The sequence below is a fragment of the Bubalus bubalis genome, chromosome 19, assembly GCF_019923935.1.
Source record: "Bubalus bubalis isolate 160015118507 breed Murrah chromosome 19, NDDB_SH_1, whole genome shotgun sequence".
NCBI classification, from domain to species: Eukaryota; Metazoa; Chordata; class Mammalia; order Artiodactyla; family Bovidae; genus Bubalus; species Bubalus bubalis.
In genome coordinates this window covers 4,461,617-4,475,000 of record NC_059175.1, presented here as the reverse complement: position 1 = coordinate 4,475,000, position 13,384 = coordinate 4,461,617, and the positions used below count along the sequence as shown (strand labels likewise).

General features: G+C 54.6%; 1 protein-coding gene across 1 annotated transcript in view; it reads right to left on the bottom strand.

The window, feature by feature from the left end:
* ERGIC1 (endoplasmic reticulum-golgi intermediate compartment 1) overlaps window positions 1–13,384 on the bottom strand; it is a 115,336-nt gene that overhangs the window by 41,915 nt on the left and 60,037 nt on the right. The window contains exons 3-4 of the mRNA XM_006058699.4: window positions 12,699–12,771; window positions 2,253–2,347 (exon numbers count right to left, since the gene is read on the bottom strand). Of these exons, the coding sequence (XP_006058761.2) occupies window positions 2,253–2,347; window positions 12,699–12,771 (168 nt within the window). The remainder of the gene's footprint in view (window positions 1–2,252; window positions 2,348–12,698; window positions 12,772–13,384) is intronic.

Below are 13,384 nucleotides of genomic sequence, written 5' to 3'. Positions count from 1 at the left end.
AAACGGAAAAAAAACAAGAAATCTCAGAAAGGTCCCCTGTAGTCTGGTCCCAATTATGTTAAAAAAAAAAAAACCACCACCACCAAACATGACCTATGTCTGCAGACAGACAGACAGACACACAGGGGTGGGAGGAGGGGGTCCCAGCTGCTGACAGAGGATTCCTCCAGGTGGCTGGCTTGTGGAATGAACTTACTTCTTTTACTTTTTTTTAATGTTACTTCTGTATTTTGAACTCATTACCTTTTTTAAAAAAGTATCCCTGTTATTAGTTGTGTAACAGAAAAATATTATTTCTGAAAGCAGGATATGAGATTGCACAGGCAGCATGATCTCAGCCATGTTTAGAAGCGCAGGGACGGGAAGGCCAGCGGGATGGAGCGGCGTCAAATGTCAACTGATGCTGTCATCGGGGGTGGAATTATGGGCGATTTCTTCTTTCTCTGCTGCTCCAGATTTTCCAAAGGTACGATGATGAGCATGCATTTTTTTTTCTATAACACAAATCTGAAGTTCCTTAAAGGAAAGTCTGAGTGTGGGGCTCTGGCGGGGTGGGGAAGGCCCCGTGGGTCAGCACAACCAGCAGCTTGAGGCCACTCAGCCCCTCCTGGGCTGGAACCCAGCCTAGAACCACCTCTCCTCCCACCCCTGCCCTGCTGGTCCCAGTCCTCGGCCTAAGAATTTCCTTGTTCCAGAGACATGGCCAACTCCCTAATGAGAAGCTGCCAGACCAAGTATTTTTCTGAGAGAAAGAGAAAAAATAAAAATAAAACCAACCCATTTCAACAGGTTCCCTGGCTCGGGGCCCACTGTGGGTTCAACACTGTGATGTAATTCTCACCAAAAGCAATAACAGGGTTGAATCTCTCCCTATCTCAGACCCACCCAACGGTCTGCCCTTCAGGAGGAAGGGAGGGAGTGGGAGGAGGAGGAGGGTCTGCACAGGGTCAGCGCCAGGCTGGGCAGAGGGGCAGCTGGAAACCCAGCCTGCTCATGAACAGATCTAGGAACCAGTTTCTCAGAGCCTCCAACAACAAGCCAGAGACAGCACCATGCTGGGCTTTCCTGGGGGCGAGTGGTAAAGAATCTGCCTGCCAACGCAGGGGACGCGGGTTCAGTCCTTGGTCTGGGAGGATCCCGCGCGCCGAGGGACAGTTAAAGCCCGGGCGCCTCAACTACTGAGCCTGTGCGCCTAGAGCCTGTGCTCTAAAACGGGAGAAGCCACTGCCATGAGAAGCCTGCGCACCGCAGCTAGAAAGAAGCCCCGCTGGCCACAAGCAGACGGAACCCGAGCGCTGCAGTGAAGGTCCAGCACAGCCATAAATACATAATATATATATTTTAAAAGAGATAGCACTCTGCCTGTTTTACAGTTGACGAAATGAGGCCAGGAGGGGTCACCTTAGCCAGGGCCACACAGTTTCAGCAAGCAAAGGAGCTAGAATCTGATCCCTAAACCAGAATCCCAAAGAGCTTTGTTTTATACAGGTAATTCATTCTCTTGGTTTTGAAACAAATTTTTTTTTAAAGTGCTCACTTTGACAGCACATATACCAGAGAAACAAACAAAAGCCACAAAAGCGCCCCCCACCCCGCCCCCCCACAGACACATAAAGGAGTGCACAGTAAAAGGGGATTTTCCCATGGCTAATAACTCTGCGCTCACCCTGTTCCAGGTGACTCCTCCTGGGTAGCTGAAGGTCTCCATGCCTGGGATTGCCCGGGAGGTTACGTGGCCTCCCCGCACACTACTCTGTAGCCATCAGCCAAGGCCATGGATAACAACAGGCCAGCCCCCTTGCTACCAGGAGGGACAAACCACGATGTCATTCACACATCACAGCTCCCGGTGGGATCAGGCTGCCATCAGACATCTGCTGAACACACACCTCTGCCTGTTGTCTCGCCTCCCTCATGCCCTTACAGGTTCCTCCTGGGAGCCCTCCCTCACTCAATCACTTACGAAACATCTAGGCTTTGCTTCTTGGGAACTTGACCTCAGAGACACCCTACCCCTACCTCAACCTGGCTACTCTCTAGAGGTAAATCGTTGGCAGTTTCTTAAATATAGTTTTTTAATTCCCACGTGCACGACATCCTCCCCATGAAAAGTAGGCAGGGAGAGATTCCTGCTGCTCCTTATTTGCAGCTTGCCATCCACCTAATGTCCTGACTTATCTCACCACTTCTACACACACAGCACTGTCTACAGGTGGCGTCTTGAGGAGCAGAGGGGTGCTGGGAATACTCACATTCGCAGTGCAAATTGGGGAGACTGATGTTCAGGCTGACGTCAATCTTGCCCCCGCTGTCCTTGTCCGGGTCATCGACGTACAGCTCGTTCACGCTGCGGGAGACAAGTACGGGAGCCTTGATGAGACGGGGGGACCCATCCTGGCTGCAGGGGACAGCCAGGGACACTTCACTTGGTGACCATGGCTCTGATAACCTGGACTCCCAGCTGGGGGAAGCCTGGGCCTGCCCGGGCACAGGGGAGCCGGGCTCCCATCTCCATATGTGGTTGTGGCTTAGTTGCAAAGTCATGTCCAACTCTTGTGACCCCATGGATCAGAGCCCACCAGGCTCCTCTGTCCATGGGGTTTTCCAGGCAAGAATAGTGGAGTGGATTGCCATTTCCTTCTCCAGAGGATTTTCCTGACCCAGGGACCAAACCCGGGTCTCCTGTGCTGCAGGCAGTCTCCTGCATTGCAGGTGGATTATTTGCCGAGAGAACCACCTTGGGAATTACAACCCATCTCCATGGCATTCTCCAAATTTGGGCCTCACCACTCAGAAGGAGGGGAGGGGGACTGGACAGGATGGTGGAAAGAGCATGGCTTTCGGAGTCAGACGATTCATTTCCACTTGTGATCCTGCCACTTCTTTATGGAACTCAGGTAGATAACTTCACCTCTGTGAACCCATCGATTAAATGGGGGTACCCCACCCACTGTTCATGGGGTGTCCTGAAAACGAGACCATATTAGGGATCAGGGCCTGACACCAACAGGCACACAGGTCCAGACTCCCTCCTCCTCGAGCTCCCCTGACTCTCTCAAGTGGGGCAGTCTCTGGGTGCCCATCCTCTCCCCAGCTCTCACAAGGCCCTGGGCCAGGCATCACGTCCAAGACATGACTAGCACATAGATCTCTTTCCTGTGTCTGCTGTTACAAACTATCACAAACCTAATGGGCTAACAAAACACACATTTATTCTCTTCTACTTTTGGAGGTCAGAAGTCTGAGATGGGTCTGTGGGGCTGTACTCCTTCCGGGGAAAACCCGTTTCCAGCTTCCAGAGGCCTCGGCTCCTGGCTCCTTCCTCCACCTTCCGAGCCAGCCACAGGGGTGCTCTTCTCTCTGATCTCCTCTGTCCCTCTTGTGAGGACTCTCATGATTCCATCCACCCGATAACCCAAGATCATCTCCCATCTCCCGACCCTTGACATAATCACATCTGTAAAGTTCCTTTTACCTTTGTAAGGTAACATACTTGCTGCTTTCGGGGACAGGGACCTGGGTGTCTGGGTGGGGCGGGGAGGCAGTGTGGGGCAGGTCGCTCCATGGACAGCTAGGCCACCTTGCTGTCGGGGACAACAGCACCACATTGGGACCTGCTGGCAAGATGCTAAGTGTTCAGTGTGCGCTGACCTATTTGATCACCAGCTGCTCTTTTATTAACAAATATTTACTTGCTGATTTGGCTGCACCAGGTCCTAGGTGCAGCACTTGGGATATTTGATCTTGGTTGCAGCAAGTGGGATCTTTATCTGTGGCATGAGAAATCTTAGTTGCGGCATGTGGGATCTAGTTCCCTGACCAGGGGTTGAACCTGGGTGCCCTGCACTGGAAGCATGAAGTCTTAGCCACTGAACCCTTAAGGAAAATCCTTCAACCAATACTTTTTGAACATGTACTGAGAGAGTGAGGAATCGGATAGACAAGGTCCCTGCCTTCATTTATGACATTTGCTCCCTGGAATAAAAGCTATGACAACCTAGACAGCGTATTAAAAAGCCAATTTGCCAACAAAAGCCCACATAGTCAAAGCTATGATTTTTCCAGTAGTCATGTACAGTTGGGAGAGTTGGACCATAAAGAAGGCTGAGTGCCGAAGAACTGATGCTCTCAAACTGTGGTGCTGGAGAAGACTCTTGGGAGTCCCTCGGACAGCAAGGAGATCAAACCAGTCAATCCTAAAGGAAATCAACCCTGAATATTCATTGGAAGAACTGATGCTGAAGCTCCAATACTTTGGCCACCTGATCCAAAGGACCCTGGATGTTGGGAAAGATCGAGGGCAGGAGGAGAAGGGGGTGACAGAGGATGAGATGGCTGGATGGCATAACCAACTCAATGGACATTAGTTTGAGCAAATTTCGGGAGACAGTGAGGGACACAGACTGGCATGCTGCAGTCTGTGGGGTCGCAAAGAGTCAGACACGACTTAGTAACTGAATAACCAACAACTGCCTTCACTGAGCTGAGACACTGTTTGCCTCCTAAATAAACACGTCACCCCAACTATGATGACTGCTTTGATGGAAAGCTTCTGGGTGCTGCGGGGAGACTCACAGGGTGATGGACCCCTGGGGAGAGTGAGCTGGGAAGGTGTCTGAGATGAGAGATGAGGTCTGAAGGATGAGGAGGCTGTCCTGGCAAAGAGGGAGGGAGAGTCGTTGGGACAGCCTGTGCAGAACCCTGGAAGCAGGGAGGGCAGGGGTCATTTGGGGAAATGCATGAAGGTTGCCATGGCTGCAAGGCAAAGGGAAATGGGCGTGATGCAGTCAGAGAAGGGGCAGAGGCCAGGTTAGGCGGGCACGAGGATACAGGAGGCCTTCACACTGATCCCAAGCACAGCAGTGTGGTCTGGCTGGCACAGGATCCCTCGGGCAGATTCAAGGATGGCCCAGGGGGTCCCTGTGCACCAGGAAGACCTAGGAGGCTGCTGTTGTGGTCAGAGGTGGCAGCCTGGACCCAGTGTCCAGGAAGATGGAGAGGAGGGAGAGATGCAGCGTACAGGGTGCAGAGCAGCCAGGACTCGCCAACGGACAGGGCATGGGGATGGGTGGACGGAGGCCTGTTAGCAGATGGCCGTGTTTCTTTCTGGAACCACGTGTTAGGCTGGGAGCCCCTGAAAGAGGGAGCCCAGGACTACTGGGGAAGGAAAAACACCAAGTTCCATACGGCTGTGCCGAGCTCAAGGTGACTTGGAGACATCCTCGATGACTTCCTGAGTGGACACCAGGCGGCTGTGGCTGAAGCCCACCTCTGATTCCCAGGTCACTCCCCACAGGGAGAGAGCACCAACTCCAGAGACCAGCCTAATGGACAGTGCGTGAGGCAGCCAGGCTGTGGTTATTTTAAACATAAAGTCAGGTCCTGTGGGTCCTCTCCACAGGCTGTAACATAAAGGACTGTTGGCTCCAAACAGCTGGACTCTAAAGCCTTGTGAATGATCACTTCTTTGGGAAAGAATGAGTCAAAGGGACTTCATTTTTACTAAGACCCTGTCTTTGTGTCCCTAGCTCCTGGTGCAATGTCACGATGTTCAATTAACAAGAAAAGGTAGGCTCGGAAAGATACCTGGGGCCTGTTTCCTAGGGAGCCACAAGGATGTGCTCAGAGATGAGGGAGCGACAGGCCTGGCTTAGCCTTCAGATGGCTGGGCCTGCAGCCCATGAAGCCAGGAAAGGCCCAAACAGGTCTATACACGTTCATGTAATCCCATCTGCTCCTGGGAAATATCCTGATCTCCATTTCATTCTCTTTTTTGGCCATGTCACGCAGCATGTGGGATCTTAGTTCCCTGACCCGTGCCCCTTGAAGTGGAAGTGTGGAGTCCTAACCACTGGACCACCAGGGGGTCCTTGATCTCCATTCCAGAACCAGGAAACTGAGGCTCAGAGAAGGTGAGCCCCTTCCCCAATGAGTCGGTCAAGGTGGAGCCCCAACTCAGGCCTGCCTTCCGCCAGGCTCTCCAGGGCTCACACTGCCTCCCCTCCCTCCCGCCCTCAGCATCCAGGGTCAAGGGCGAAACTGAAGGGGGCCCTGGCCCTCTGAAGCCACCGGGCATGAGAGAGGGCACGGGGCTGGGCTTGGCCCGCATAAGCGATCAGGAGGAACAAGTGAGCCAGTGGCAGGGGAGCGATCAGGACCACAGGAGCTTATGAGCCAAATGCTCCTTCTCAAGCCCTCAGTGCCCCATTTCTATAATTCGCAGCCCCACAGGGTTGCTGAGTAATAAGGTCACTGGGTGATTAAGAGAACGTCACAGAGGGAGAGCCCCCTGCTTCCCTTCCCAGCTGCGTAAGACTCTTCCTTTAAGCTACTCCCCGCTCCTACCTGGGAGGCGGGGCCCCTGCACGTCGCTGAGGGCCTGTGGGATGATGTCACCCCCTGGCAATCCTCCGGAGGTGACCTCAGTGCAGAGTGAGGTGCAGCCCAGGTGTGGCGCCAAGGTGAGCTCACCCCCGAGGCTCTGGGAGGCCTCTCCCGGGGACTGCAGTGCCGCCCCTGGACAAACTGGCCAAAGGACTGGGGAGGGGCTGGGAAACTCACTGGCCTGAGAGCTGGGGGCCAGCCTGGTTACATAAGGCTGGGGCTGGCTGCTCCCAGGCGCCTTCTGGAAGGGCCCAGGGCTGCAGGATAAACATGGTTCAATCACCTGTCCGCCCGCCCGATGAGGTCAACACAGCCACCTTCCACGTCCCGGGAAAACGTTCCAGGGACCCTGGGCTCCTGCCATGCCTGCCAGTGCCGCGGGCCCGCCCCCAGCACCACTCACGGGTGCCTGCCCAGCCGAGCTAACCGCTACCGGCTGGACTGACTCTGACAGGCCAACCGAGGCTAGAAATCGGCCCACTGTATGTTACACACGTACCTTAAGAAAAAGGAGGAGAAAGGAAAGGGGAGGGAGAAAAGGAGAAAGGGGGCTGGTGGTTCCAGCGACTTCACAGGCGTGTGTGAAGATCGGTGCAAAGCTGCGGGCTGCCCTGGGCCAGGGGTGTGCGTCACTCCTCTGTGTCTCAGGGGCTAGCACAAAGCACAGGCCCTGCCGGGCAAAGAGAGCGAGACTGCGCGACAGACCTCCAGGCTCCCGGGTTCAGCTCCTAGCTCTGCCACCCACGGGCTGGCTGACCTCCTACAGGGGGCTTTCCCTTCTTCACCTGCTGTTTTCCCAGACGGAAAATGGGGACACAACCTCAGAAAATCATACACGCCCAGTGACTGTCCGCTACGCTTACTGTTATTACCATAACGTTTACTGAGTTCAAAGTCCCAGGAACAGGGGCAGAGTCCACTTAACAGCCTTGCTGTGAGGAATAAACGTGTGTACAAGACGCTTGGCAGTCCCTGATACATTCTGTGGTGCTCAGTCGCTCAGTGGGGTCCAATTCTCAGACCCCATGGACTGTAACCCGCCAGGCCCCTCTGCCTATGAAATTTTCCAGACAAGAATACTAGAGTGGGTTGCCATGTCCTACCCGAGGGGATCTTCCCGACCCAGGGATCTAACCCACATCTCCTACCCTGGTGGGTGGATTCTTTACCACTGACACATCTGGGAAGTCCTGGTATATTATAAGGCCCACACAAAAGCTGGCCTTGCTAATCCAAGGAGACGTCCCAGTTCTGGGCACCCAGCTGGTGCCAGGCACTATGCTGGGGCCTTTCACACATATTAGTTCGTTTAATACTCATGGCACACCACCATTTAGTTACTGTTCTGTTTTCACAAGGATGAAACTGGGCTCAGAGGCAGATAAAAGACTGGCCAAGATCACACAGCTGGGAAACCAGAGACGCAGAATCGGAAGCTGGAGCCACTGGTACCCAGAGCCATGCTCTTTCCACCGCATTCCACTGGATGGGACAGGATCAGTGAAATACCGAGAGGCAGGTGGCTCCCAGGAGGCCTGTGATGCAGGGGCCACCATCTTCCTGATGAACTCCAGACGCCCAGCCCACCTCACCCCACCCCTGGCCCAAGCACCTACCGGGCATGGAGGTGTAAGGGGTCCACTCCCTTCGTGCCCCTCCCTTTGTCATCTCTACCCTTCACCCCTTGGTGGGCTGCAGCATCTGCTCCCCACCCCCAGCCCCCACCCCAGACAAGGGCTCCCTGAACCAGTAGCAGAAAGTGCATGCTCACGACCTCTGTTGGGGTAAGGCACATTCCAGATGGAGGATGCCAGACAGCATGGGGGTCAGTGAGCAGCGGCCACGTAGGGAGAGAGAAAGAGAGGGATTGGGGAGGTATAGGCAGGGGAGGGTAGGTGGAATGTAACAGGGGGCCTTGAAATTCTAGGCTGAGGCATGAGTCCGATGACATCTACGGAAAGCAATTTTATTTGCTTTTAGTAGAGTACTTGAATACTTCGGATTCCTGCCCAAAGTCACTGACCTCCATGCTTAATCATTTGATTTAATGGAAACTTACACAGCAGTGAGGCTCGTGGTAAGGGCCTGAGGTGGGAGTGGTAAGAGAGGGATGAGGTTATGCAGGCAAGCTTTCTGGGACCGAGTTTGAAATCCTGACAATTCCAGGGGCAAGTGAGTCCATCTATGACCTACTAGGCGGATGTCCAGAAAGCATCTTTTTCCAGCCACCTAGTCCTGCCCCCGCCCCTTTCCCCACAGCCACTGCCCTGGGACCCTCAGCCCCTCTGTCCTGGGTCATCGTCCAGCCTCCCCTCACCAGGCCTTGGCCTCCAGGGTCACCTCATCCCACACCCATCTTTGCAAGAGGTGATCTTTCTGAGGCACGAACCTGATCCCATCAGTCTGCTCAGAAGCCTTCAGGCTTCCCGCTGCTCCTCCACGTGGTGACCTTGGCTCTCTACCCAGCTTGGGCTCCCAATCCAGACCTCAGAGTGGGTAACCTGGGCTCCTAAGGAGCCATTCAGCCCCTCCTCCTGGCTAAGCTACTGGCCACCCCACTCTGGGCCTGTGGGTGAGGATAATGCCCAATTAATTCAGGGGAATGCCCAAGCTCCAACTTGGTGGGCAAGGGCCTCCTGCCTGTGCAGCCCCCTCCCCCTAGAATGGTGCATCCAAGTCTCTCAGGGAACTACTCCTACCAGAAAACAGGAGTTCCCTTGTCCTTGGGGCTCCAAAATGCTCTGAACAGGAAAGGGCAGGATAGGGGGGCCTGGTACCAAGTCTAGGCTTTGCCCTCAGACAGGCCTAGGCCTGATTCTTGCTCAGATGGCTCACTAACCAACCTCGCTGTGGTTTTAGCCTCCTGGTGCCTCAGTTTCCCCAGCTATAAAGTCAGGCTGATGCCAACAGCAGTGCCTGGCACCAGGGGTTCTGCGACCATTAAGAGACGAGCATTGTAAAGTGCTGACGTAGGTGGCCAGCACATGGTCACCCGCTATAAATCAAAACTGGAAAGTACAATGAGTTGTATTAAGCTATAAACGATCAGTGGAGAGATCCAGTGACCATATTTTTAATTATAAATCCTCATCAAGTTAATAACGGAGAAGAGCCAGAGCCTGGGCAGTCAAAGGCCGGAATGTACTGTGGCAATGTCCTCTGAGGATGGGGTGCCATTCCCCTGCGAACACGGAGCCTCCCGGCACCCTGCAGGGCCACTTTCCCATGGATAATTAACGGCCGGGTCAAAGTCCAACCACGCGGACAAACAGGTCTCCCTCTCACCGGGCTGGGTCAGAATAGCCTCTTACGTCACTGAGAACCACAGCCCAGTGCTGGAGCGATGTTGATCCACCAGCGGTGACCTCATCTCCTCGGGTTACAATTTCACGGTGGGGGGGGGGGGGAGACCGATCCACGGTAGTCACCAAACTGCCAGGGAGGGCCAGCCATCCCGAAAAGGAAAAGAACTGTGACCCACAGTCCTTCCTGGACCAGCAGCGCTTCCTGGGGGCCAGGGGTGATCAGAGAAGCTTCTGAGAGAGGAAGGACCCCGAGGCACAACTCCTACTCCTCTGGAATGTTCCGTGGAGTCCTCGCCCCTGAGGACGCCCTCTAGGCAGCTCCTGCTCCTTGGTCACGAGGCCGCAGAGAGAAAGGAGGCATCAAGGTAACTGCATCATCATGGACGGAGCCTCTGGCCCCACAGGCCTCTCCTCTCACCCCCTTGCCCTCCCTCTCTCCCCGCAGGGAAGTGCTCATCAGCCCAGAGCCGGACACAAGGCAAGCACCCAGTGAACGGCCCCTGTGTTTGGATTCTGCCCTGCACCCCTCAAGTTTCTTCCTCTCCAGGAAGGTGGTGGGGCCAGAGTGTCCAGAATGCCCCCAGGAGCCAAGAAGAGGACGTCCTGGAAAGGGGAACGGGCCAGAGCAGCGGGGACACACCATGCTCCTGGGGAAGGCGTGGGCCCCGCCCTGGTAAGCGGGCAAGCTGGCCGGCTGGCACGCGGCCGCAGGCTCCTCCTGCCGCTGTCACCGGCTCTGACATTCAAACGCACCTGCTGGGTGCTCCCTCGGCGCCCTGCCTCACTATGGGCGAAGCGGACGATCAGCTGAAGGAACTGCCCCTCAGGACTTTGGCAGAAGGCGAGGGAGGCCCCTTCTTAACTCAGGAAAGGACAAAGAAACGAACACTCACAAGAGCACTCGTTACACACACTGCTTTTTACTGTTACACAGGGAAGAAATATGAAATGAATAAAGGTCTGAAGTGATATTAAAGTATATAAGGCTCTATGTTAAGGTCCTTGTAGGTAAATAATCTTGTTAAAATCTCACAAAACACCACATACCTTCCTTATCTCCCATCCTGCTTTTTCTTCAGAGCCCTACCACTGCCCGACACATTCCATTTTTTTTGCCTGCTGACCGTCTGTGTCAGTGCCTGCATCTTTGGCTCCTCTTGAGCATGCAGCACAGGAGTGAGTCAGGCAGACCTGACCCCAGACTTCTGGGGTCAGGACCAAGGGTGATCCGCACGAACCTACGGCAGCGCGCAGCGGCCACCGGCTCCACGCTCTGCTCTCCCTGTTTGCTCGCTTTGCTCTATCCACCCCAGCTCTCTATACATACACTGGGTAACTCCTGCCTCGGGGCCTTTGCACTTGCCAGTGTCCCTGCCTGGAATATACGTAAAGCCTTGCACCTGGCACCTGGGACATGGTCAGGGCTCCCTCCTCGTAGCTGCCACGTGGGGATCCCTTCTCACCTCATCTAGAACATGAGTAGTCTGCACAGAAGCCCCCCTCCTAGGGAGTGGGGTGTGCCTGGGAGAGACCACCAGGTGCCTGGCACACAGTAGGTCCTTAGTAACGCCAGCAGGTCTCAATTTATGGCTGCTCTCCCTGCTTCTACCTCCAAATCACGATGCGAAGACCTGTGAAATATCCAGTGACCCAAATGTGTGTACTTGACTAGGAGAGAGTCCATTCTGGGGGGAACAAAGTCCTCTGTCTGACCCTTGCCTGGTCAAGGGGTTGTGTCTTAGGAAGCAGACAAACCTCCTCAGACCTGGAAAGGTGCCTTGATTCTGGTGTACCCTCCCTTGTTTGGCCAGCAACACTGGGACCCAGAGAGGGGTGGCACCTTGTCCAAGGTCACAGAGCAGGTAGTAACTGGGCAGAGGCCTGACCCTGGATCTCCCAAGGCCTTGTCCAGTGTTCTTTCTACTGCTCCATGTGGGCTTTGGTATCATCAGGGCTACAAACAGGATCCAAGGAATAAGGAAGACAAAGTCTCCCATGTCAGAGGAGGACAGAAAGCTATTTTCAGAAGCGAATTGTGGTGGCTGGGTGGGGGAGAGGCAGGACCGTGGGCAGGGCCCCCCGCCTCTCTGAGCCTCAGTTTCCTCCTCTGTAAAGAGGGGACAACTGCGTCCCAGGGCCGTCTGAAGATGAAAGGCGGCATGGCTGCACAGCTACGCTTCCTGCTTCCTATTGTCTTGTGGCTGACGGAGAGGCACAGGAAACCAAGAAATTCCATGAGTGAAAAAGAATTCCAGTGTTGGACAGGGGAGTGGGTGGCCACAGCCCAGCCCCGTGATGACTTTCAGGGTTGTAAACATGGAAATGAAGAGGTCTGGAAGACAGAGGTGAAGGCAGGAAGCTTCTGGGTCTAATTCATCTTGGAGGGGCATCTGATGAGGCCCTGACTGAATAATTCCAGTGGCATTCGATGTTATACAGGCCCCAGAGGATTTACTGGGTTATCTAGACAACAGATGATTCTAGGAATCCAGGATGCATTCAGAATGCGTCAATCTCTGCCAGGAAGCCCACGCGGACTCCTCACCCAGTGTGGGCTCAGGACAGGGAGGGGACGTGGTGCAGGGGCTGCCCTCTGATGTCAGAACCTCGCCTCCACTTGGGTAGAAAGCTGCCCTCTTTTTTTCCTCTGAATTCTTCCAGCTCTAACATCAAATGACCCTGTGATGACTCAGAGGGAAAAAAGCCCACTGGCCAAACACAGAGACGGCAAACATGAGCAAATGATTTCTGCTCCTCTGCGGACCCAGGAGGCGCCATCCGGACCCCAGAAGGCAACCAAAGTTTTCTCTTCGGCTTCAACAAAGCGACGTTAGTTTTAGCTCTAGCTTTAAAACCCTTTAGCAAACAGAGGAGGAACTGATGCCGCAGGCTTTGAAACTGGGAGGCGGAAGGTTCGGAGGTTTCTCTCCTCTGTCAAACCCCGCCCTCTTCTTGTCTGGGGTCCCCGGAACCTCTGGAATGGCCCACCCAGGGGGGGATATAACTTACATTTCTGTCGTTATGAATCCAGTGAGCTCCGAGAGGAAGAGGAAGAGGATGAAGAGGCAGCAGCAGACAGAGACTGAAAGAAACGACACAGACGCCCAGTTAAGGGGTGGTGGGCACTGACAGGAGGAGGCTGGCCCCCTGCCCTCAGACGGACCCCCCCAAAAGCCCCTTCCACCTCTTGGCCTGCACGTGAAGCAGCCTCACTCCCACAAAGGGAGACCACCTCTGGCTGATCTGACCTGCCCGTGCGGACAGAGCCCCAGGTTTGGTCAGATCCTTCGAGGCAGCGGCCCGGAACCATTCCGGCGCCAGTGACTGATTTCACAGAAGACAATTTTTCCATGGAGGGGGATGGGTGGGAGTGGAGAGATGGGCCAGGCAGTCATGAGAGAGGTGGGGGGCAACGGACGACACCTCCTTCCTCACCCGCCGCTTCCTTCCTGCTGTGCAGCCTGGTTTCCTACGGGCCAAGGACCAGTGCCAGTCCTCGGAGGGGCCAGCCCAGCTTCTCCCCACAGGAACATTTTAACATAGACATCAGTCACAAAATGACATCTGCATCAATGGCCCACAGATGTGTTCTGTTTCGCTCGGTGGGTATATATGTTAACACTTGGAGGGACTTCCCTGGTGGTTCAGTGGTGAAGAATCCACCCTCCAATGCAGGGGCGCAGGTTCGATAGCTG